Below are 8,794 nucleotides of genomic sequence, written 5' to 3' on the forward strand. Positions count from 1 at the left end.
GCACTGGATTATGTGTCCTCATTTACATGCAAGCTGCTGTTTGCTCTCACTGTCTCTGTGTGTGTGTGTGTGTGTCTGTGTGTCTGTGAATGCTTTACTTGTTCTACCTATTTGAGGACCAGTTTTAGACCTTGAGTGTGAGGACATATTTGGAAAATGAGAACATTTTGTCTGGCCCTCACTTTCTCAAGGGATTTTTTAAAAATAAGACTTGGTTTTAGGGTTAGAATTAGGTTTAGGCTCAGGTTTCTACAGGCAAATGTCTGTGCATGTGTGCGTGTGTTTAAGCTAGTGAGACTATTGTTGCAGTCAGCATTAGTTTGCATATGTAACATACATTTAAATCCGTTTACAGATGCTTGTCAGCTTGAGATATTTTCTGTTTGATTATTTGTCCCATGCTGGTTTTTTTGACTGACCTGTTCCTCCACAAATGTGCAGAAGGACATATTTTATATGCATGTATTTGATTTATTTACTTTAAGATAACAATATGTACAATGCAGATACTGTAAGGAAACAGTATTAGATAATATTAAGTGGTGTACTTGATACGTTTATTCCTAATAATGTCCTCTTTCTTGTTCTGCCATGATACAAATTTGTCATCATACTTTAATATCTTTAGCAGATCATTGGGCCTTTGTGGTCTTCATGCTCTGCAAAAGGTTCACTGACACCGACACTCACCTTGAAATGACATTAAGGCGCCTACTTTACAGTGTATTAAATTAAATGTTCCGTCTCTCAGGCGTCAGTGTTACATTTTTATTGTGGCTTTGGCTTTTCTTTATCTTAATCAAATATCAAAAGTCCATGATTTTGCTTTATGCTCTTCAGGAAACACCCATGTATCACTATGACAGCCTTTGTCCTGATTAAGTGTGTGCGTGCGCTTGTATGTCTGTGTGTGTCATAACCAGCTTGTATGCTCACTTTGTAAAGCACCTCCTCGCCTAACCTGCCTTCATGTGGTATGCATATAAAGTTATACACAGTGACCTGAATGGTAGATAAGGGTCACTTTCTGTTTGCTTTTAGTAGGCAGGCTTGCTGGATATTTCATGATTCATACACACACCCTCCTACAATTAGTTAGGGTGTAAAAGAATGAAACCTTTATGGGCTGAACTGAGATAATGTCTCCACAGATTTCCACTTTGTTGTCTTTTCTACCACCAAGAAAGGCAGGAAATATTCTGAGTTATATATCAGAAATATTCCGATATTCTGACAGATAGGTAGTTGTAAGTTTCATGTTTTATTATGCAAGTTTGTGTAGTAATTTGGACGGCAATAAACCATAATTATTTAGAAGGGATACCAGTTGCATCAACAGCGAGTACAGTTTTAAGTCATGTTAGTTTTTCGTTACACATTCTGCACACACAGTCGTGTTTCAGAGGACATTACATTGACTTACATTCATTTCCTGGAGACTTATCCTTACCTTAACCCTAACCACCACATACCTAACCCTAACCCTTACCCTAACCTTAACATAACTCTAACTTACCTTAACTTTAAACCAAGTCTTCCCCCTAAAATTAAAGATTTACATTAAGGGGATTTGCTTTTTGTCCCCATAAGGGAGGCGAGTCCCCATAACATGACTGTGTAAACAGATTAACATCCCCAAAACATAAGGAATACCTGGACCACACACACACACACACACACATATCAGATCATGGTCACTTTTTGGGACATTACATAGACTTACATTCATACACTTACCCTAACCTTAACCACTGATCCAAAAATCAGCTTTTTCACAATTGGGAACATGGCTTTTGACCCCGATTGGACAAAGTGTCCAAGAAGGGTGTTTAGTGAAATTTTTCCCCAGAAGTAGCCTACAGACATCTCTCTCTCACGCACACACATGCGTGCACGAACATACACAAAGACACACTTTCTGTCTATTGTCATAAAGTGCCACTCCTCTGCCGGGTCCAAGGTTAATGTGCATCTCGTGCTTCCAAAGTAAACATGGTGATGTAGGCCTGGGTTTGGTACCCTGCTCTGCCCCTCCCTCGTCACTTGTATAAAACGAGGCATCCAGCAGCCTGACAGCTCTCCTGTTTCCATCTGCTTCTTCATCTCATCAACTGCTGCCATGACGTTTGTCGCTCCTCCTGGCTACCAGCCAATCTATAACCCTGTAAGTATCCTGCTGCTAAAAGCCATCATACCCTTTTATATGGTTCCTGTATGCACTGTATAGCTTGGTGGGTAATGCATTACACTAATACAAGGGGATTAGGATTTAACCACCTGCGGGGGCAGCAATGCTAAAAATATGTTAGTGTGACGTAGTTCAGACAAAAGAGTTCACCAGTTGACTTAATGGAGTTTCCAAACTTCTTCAGATGACTTTGTATATAATTATATTACAGGCTGGACAACAGTATGTAGTAGTTGTGCTCTAAATTGTAATAAATTGTTTTTGCATGTAGCCCAGATGAAAGTAACTATGTTTTAAGTACGTCAGTGCATGAGTATTTGCTCCCATTAATTTAAGTATAAAGAATTAAAGATTCTGGACTGAACTGTGAGCTTGTTGTTAGAAATTTCTGTAGATATTCATAGTTTAATTAACATAATGGAATTTAGTGAATGTATTTATTGAATATTGCAATATGGGCCAAAACCAAAAAGATCTAGAAAGAAAGAGTCTCGTGAGAGAAATAGTCTTGAATTCTGTGTTCATATTTGAAAATGTAAACTAAAATAAACCTAAGAGGAACAGTAATCATCCTCGCAGCCAAGGATAATAAACATTACACAACTGCTACACACATTTTTTTTGGGAGTCTGGATATTTCTATCCAGAGCTACTTGTTGTGAGTTTCCTGTATAAGTAGCTGACATTCAGGGATGTGTCTTGCGTGCTTGGTTGCATTGGACAGTGTGGTTGAGTATTTTTCTGCACTGTACAGACAATCCCTTATCTTGGGCCCATTTATGGAGGCCTGAGGGACGGTACGTCCATCTACATCCAGGGATCCATTCCTGATGATATCACCAGGTGAGTGTAGAAAGCAAATGTTTAACAATAAACATCTTGTGTGTTCAGTCCATATTGTATGAGACGTTTCCATGACAGTAACTGTAAACCTTTTGATACCATTTGAAAGCACAGGCTACATATTGTGTAATCTCACACAGGGTGGAGCAGGTTTCTTTTCATTCATGGATATCAAAGCAGACATTGTCCCTCCCCTTTTCGAAATAGTAGTATCTGAATTGCCAAAGATATTTTTACAGGCCATTAGCAGACAAAGTAAACACTGCACATACCTGACTGTATCATGAGATCTTTTGCTCTCTTGTGAGAAGACTTGGCCCCACCTGAACTGTTTGCATTTCTTCTGTTTTCTAACACTAAACTAACTTATTAGTCACTTCAGGATTCAGGGATATAATGTCTCTGGTTTGCCTGCTGTTGCTTTTGTCAGGTTTTTTATCAACCTGCTATGTGGAGAGTACGAGTCCAGCGACATCGCCCTCCACTTCAACCCTCGCTTTGACGGCTGGGACAAAGTGGTCTTCAACACTCGCCAGAATGACTCCTGGGACGAGGAGGAGAAGATTCGTGATATGCCCTTCAGCAAGGGCGAGCCCTTTGAAATGGTCATCATGGCCACTTCACAAGGCTACACGGTCAGACCAGACAGAAGTTAGAAGTCCACACATACATTTATTTTGCTGCAATCTTATTGCTAATTTGTATGTTGCGAGATGAACATAACTTCCCTTAAACAGACTAAACATAATGATTTATTACTGAACCAGTGTTGACGGTGCCATGACACACTCTGCTTTACATTTAACATTATTCTACTGCAGATCAAAGTCAGGGGGAATGACTTCCACACCTACGAACACCGTATCCCTATGGACAGAGTGCGTGGAATGCAGATCGGAGGAGATGTTTCCATCCAGACCATTAATATCATAGGGGTGAGACGTCCAGTCCCTGAATCTTTCAGCTTTATGCTTTTCTTGGGAAAAGAAATTACATTTTAGAGCCTTAAGGAATAAATCATGGACAGCTGATCGCTTTTGCGTCAGGGTGCTCGAGGTGGTATGAACAGTAAATGTTGTATTACGTTTACAATATGTTTGTGCTTGCTTATTTAAATTTGTTTAAAATGTTTATTGCTTCGCTGTAATCTCATTGCAATAAAAAAAAAACCCATATCTTACCTCTCCTGTAGGCAATTACTAATGGTTGCTAAGGTATTATTAGTGGTTTCTAGGGTGTCAGGGTGTAATTAGGTAGCAGTCAGAGGATTTGTCATGGTTGCATAGGGTGACTGTGGGTGCATATAGTATAGCAGCAGCAGCAGCAGCAGTGTTAATAGTAGTTGTTTCACCTTAAGAAAATAAGGAAGCGTTAGAATACTCCACTGTTTCCCTCTTTTTAAAAAAATCTTAAAAGGTTTGACTTTCTAAAAAAGATTTGTTGCTGATATCAGTGCTTGTCATTACTGAGAGAATACTATGCTGATATAACCTGAACATTGCTGCAGATAATCCTTTTCTGCCTTATGAATTTGCCTAGATACAATCACTTTTATTACCAATAAATGACTTGTTATTGCCACAGTATTGCCCTATTGCCCTCCCCTGCTATTACAAGAAGTTACATTATTATTACTTAATTATAATAAGCTGTAATGCAAAGTGCCCCCAAAAATAGTAGCACAGGTGGTTGAACTAGCAGTAGTTTTATTTACATCCCTGTAAACTGTAAACTTTTGTCTTTTTAGGCAGGAATGGGAGGAGGAATGGGAGGAGGAATGGGCGGAGGCATGGGAGGAGGCATGGGAGTAAGTACCTTTAATCATGTCAGGCCATTGATATTTTTGAACATTTAATTCGACACAGAATTGCACAGTGTTTAACATGTTCATGCTCTTTCAAACAGGGAGGATATCCAGGAAGTGGAATGGGGGTATGTCAGTTCTGTTGGTGTTCATTATCTTTTAATGCAGTTTCCTTTGAATAGTTCTGGAAATATAGTAAAATACTGTGAAATGTATTTTCACAAACCTTTGCTTCTTCTAACTGATTTCCAGGGAGGATACCCAGGTGGCATGGGAGGCGGTATGGGTGGAGGCGGTATGGGAGGTGACATGGGAGTAAGTACACTAAAGAGGCCTTTATTGTTCATGACAGGCCATAAATACTAAATAAATTAGAACATTAAACAGTATTAAACATGTTCACCACCTTTCAACAGGGATGCTATCCCGGAGGTGGAATGGGGGTAAGAGTTACTATAAATAAATACTTTCATTTCTAATCTTCATTAGAGTCCAGATCTTGCTCAAATTCCTTTATTTATATTAAAATACAAAAGAAGAAGACATTTAGCCAATAAATCAAAGAACAAAACTTACTATTTGTCTCAATACAGGGTGGATATCCAGGAGATGAAATGGGGGTAAGAGTTACTATAAATAAATACTTTCATTTTTAATCTTCATCAGAGTCCAGATCATGCTGAAATACCTTTATTTATATTACGTCTATGACAAGCACATCTAAAATACAGAAGAAAAAGACTACCTACATTTAGCTAATAAATCACAGAACAAAACTTAATATTTGTTTCATCACAGGGTGGATATCCAGGAGGTGGAATGGGGGTAAGAGTTACTATAAATAAATACTTTAATTTCTAATCTTCATCAGAGTCCAGATCATGCTCAGATGCCTTTATTTATATTACGTCTATTACAAGTACGTCTAAAATACAGAAGAAGATGTTTAGCTAATAAATCACAGAACAAAACTTAATGTTTGTTTCATCACAGGGTGGCTATCCAGGAGGCATGGGAGGTGGTATGGGGGTATGAAACAATTTTATTTTCCATATGTATTTTTGTTTTTTGCATTTAATTGCTTTATATTAAACTTAACTAGTTAATATAGCGTATGTATGTTTAATACAAAAGTGAGTATGTAATCATCAGATTGAATGTGGACTGTGGTGTCAAATTTGTACAAATTACTTTGTTTTTTCTTGTGTCAGGGAGGATTTCCAGGATCAAACCTGCCGGTGAGAATACTGCACAATTACACATTCATAAAGTCAACATGTCCTCTGTGTATATGTGATATTTTCATCCTTAAATCTTATATCTGTTAATCTCGTTACAGAGCATGGGTGGGCAGCCAGTCTACAACCCTGTAAGTAATATATGCTCCACTCTCTGGAAAGATAAAACTCATTGAAACTGACTGACAATCACTTATTGTGAGGCCTTGTTCGCAGTGGTCACTTGGTTTTGGTGTTTTGATGGGAGACATAGTGTACTGTACTTCTTGTTATGACACTTCGGCTTTGAAGGGTTGATTGTGTGTTTCCAGATTACGTTATTAATCCCTTAGGTAGTGCATCTACACTATTTAGATACTGAAGTGTAACTACGCTATCATGTCTGCCTTGACATTGTTTCGGATGACGGTTGACCTGTGTTTTTAATCCTGAATCTTTGCTACCATCCAGTGGTCACAAAACAGAACTGCAATAAGAATTAAAATTCGTAAAAATAGCGTCTTTTGGTGTATGGTATTCATAATCATGTTACTTATGTATTGATACACTTTGTTATCAAGTTTCTCAGCTTTAAAGGTGCAGTGTGTAGAATTTAGTGGCATCTAATGGGATATAATATTCATAAGTATGTTTTAATTAGTGTATAATCACCTGAAAATAAGAATTTTTGTGTTTTCGTTACCTTAGAATGAGCCTTTTGTCCTCTTCCATCGAGCCTGCCAAGTTGCACGGCCATATTTCCACAGTAGCCCATTAAGGACAAACCAAACACTGGCTCCAGAGAGGGCCTTTTGCATTTTGTTTTTCGTTTTTTTTTTTGTTTTGTTTTGCAGCCACAGTAGGTTCCTACATGCTTAGAAGGAGAGGGAATGGATACATTATAAGATAAGATGTGTTATAAGAGCAGGAACACGCAGGCGGGGCCAGCAGGAGGCCACACAACGTGGAAGCAAACCCGGAAGCTAGAAACTTTTTTAGTGTATGTGCTAGGCGAGCAATTCTTATTGGAGTGAATGGGCGCTATTTTCGGTCCGGTATCCAGCTCTCATGATATATCCATGGGGGAGGGGTATTCAATTTGTTGCAATCTGCAACCTCACTGCTAGATGCCACTAAATTCTACACACTGGTCCTTAAAATTTGTTCAGTTAGATAAGTGGACAACTGGCATCAATTTCCTTATGCAACAATATGTCCGTCTAGTTTACAAAACTACTGGAAAGTAGCCTCACACTCACCATGTTATTGCGGTCACTCGACTTTGAACATGACCCGAGTGTATTAATCAGGGTATTTAGTGCCCTCTAGTGGTCACATAGAGGAACTGCAACACATTAAATTCGTCAAACAAACGTCAGCGCAGACATAATCACACACTATCACTTCCATTAAATCCGTTCAATTAAGGATTCAGTAACTAAGAAATTATAATGAAGAAGAAAAAACAAGGAAGATAAAAACTTGGAAATTGTGTTTTTTATTCTAGTGAGTAACTGAGAGCATGTTAACATAGTAAATGTCAGCATTTACATCCAATAGTTGTCAGCATGCTGACTGCAATTGCATTTAGCTAAACTCAGCCTAAGCACAGCTGCGACGGTCATGAAATACAGTTTAAAGCTGAGCTGAACCTGACAAACTGAGTCTATGTCCTAAAATGACCACTGCACAGTGCAAACACTCTTAATTTAGGTAACATACACATTCCTCAGGCCAAGCATCACATGATTTTGCCCCAGTAGGATATAGGAATATAAAAATTATCTCATAGGGGCCACAGGTGTTGCTATTGAGTCTTTTTATTGCGTTTAATGTAATATTTTGTCTTTGCTGTGTGATTGAAGTCCTTGCCCTACTCCAACATGATCCCAGGAGGGATGTTCCCTAAGAGGACCATCATCATCAGAGGCATGGTGAACTATGGAGCAGACAGGTGTGTTTGTGAGTGTGCATGCATACGTCGGTATAAGGTGGTATGTGCATGCTAACAGACAGTCTTGGGTCTCTTGTGTTGCAGCATATGCATCAACTTCATGTCGAGCAGATCTCGGGACATCGCCTTCCACATGAACCCCAGAGTGAGGGAGGGGATTGTGGTGAGAAACAGCATGATTGGAGGTGACTGGGGTCAGGAGGAGAGAGACGGCAGCATGAACCCCTTCATGGAGGGACAGTACTTTGATGTAAGTAGTATCAGTCATTCATTCTTCATATTTTCCTCTCATTATTAATTCCTACGTGATTTAGGTGTGGTCTCTGTTGTTTTGACTTACTATGGCTGAGCAGTGTCTTGATTTTTCTGTCTTTGTTTCTCAGATGTCAATTCGCTGCGGGAACCAGAGATTTAAGGTCTTTGTGAACGGGCAGCATCTGTTCAATTTCTTCCACCGCTTCCAGTCCTTTAATGAGATTGACATGCTGGAGATTGAAGGCGATATGCAGATCTCCTACATTCACTTCTGAAACCTCACACACCTACACATCACAGTATTCATTCTGTACATTATTCAACTATTTCATGTGCTTTTTAGGTGTCGGGTGATATTTCAGAAGATATATCAGCCCCTGTGTTGTTCATCTCAGGTTCATAATCTTCCTGCTGTCTGATCATAAATATCAATAAGACAAAACTTTACCTCATTATCAACTGTATTGTTCATACCTGATAAACTGAATCAATAAACATGTCACTAAAACATCTGGATGTATGAGATTTATACT

General features: G+C 38.9%; 1 protein-coding gene across 3 annotated transcripts; it reads left to right on the forward strand.

The window, feature by feature from the left end:
- The first annotated feature begins 1,740 nt into the window (after positions 1–1,740).
- Positions 1,741–8,773, forward strand: LOC137186420 (galectin-4-like). 3 transcript variants are annotated; one of them, XM_067595352.1, is made up of 16 exons: positions 1,741–2,164; positions 2,943–3,031; positions 3,462–3,666; positions 3,853–3,966; positions 4,779–4,838; positions 4,937–4,963; positions 5,088–5,150; positions 5,252–5,278; positions 5,429–5,455; positions 5,634–5,660; positions 5,829–5,864; positions 6,047–6,073; positions 6,175–6,204; positions 7,918–8,006; positions 8,091–8,256; positions 8,390–8,773. In XM_067595352.1, exons 1-16 carry the CDS (start codon positions 2,120–2,122, stop codon positions 8,534–8,536), a joined length of 1,179 nt encoding a protein of 392 aa, XP_067451453.1. In that variant the 5' UTR covers positions 1,741–2,119; the 3' UTR covers positions 8,537–8,773. The 3 variants fall into 3 exon arrangements, with proteins under 3 accessions (XP_067451453.1, XP_067451454.1, XP_067451455.1); XM_067595353.1 differs by lacking the exons at positions 5,252–5,278; positions 5,429–5,455 and having other exon boundaries at positions 1,745–2,164; XM_067595354.1 differs by lacking the exons at positions 5,252–5,278; positions 5,429–5,455; positions 5,634–5,660 and having other exon boundaries at positions 1,747–2,164.
- The last annotated feature ends 21 nt before the right edge of the window (positions 8,774–8,794 follow it).

This window comes from Thunnus thynnus, chromosome 7 (assembly GCF_963924715.1).
Source record: "Thunnus thynnus chromosome 7, fThuThy2.1, whole genome shotgun sequence".
In the NCBI taxonomy this organism is placed as follows: Eukaryota; Metazoa; Chordata; class Actinopteri; order Scombriformes; family Scombridae; genus Thunnus; species Thunnus thynnus.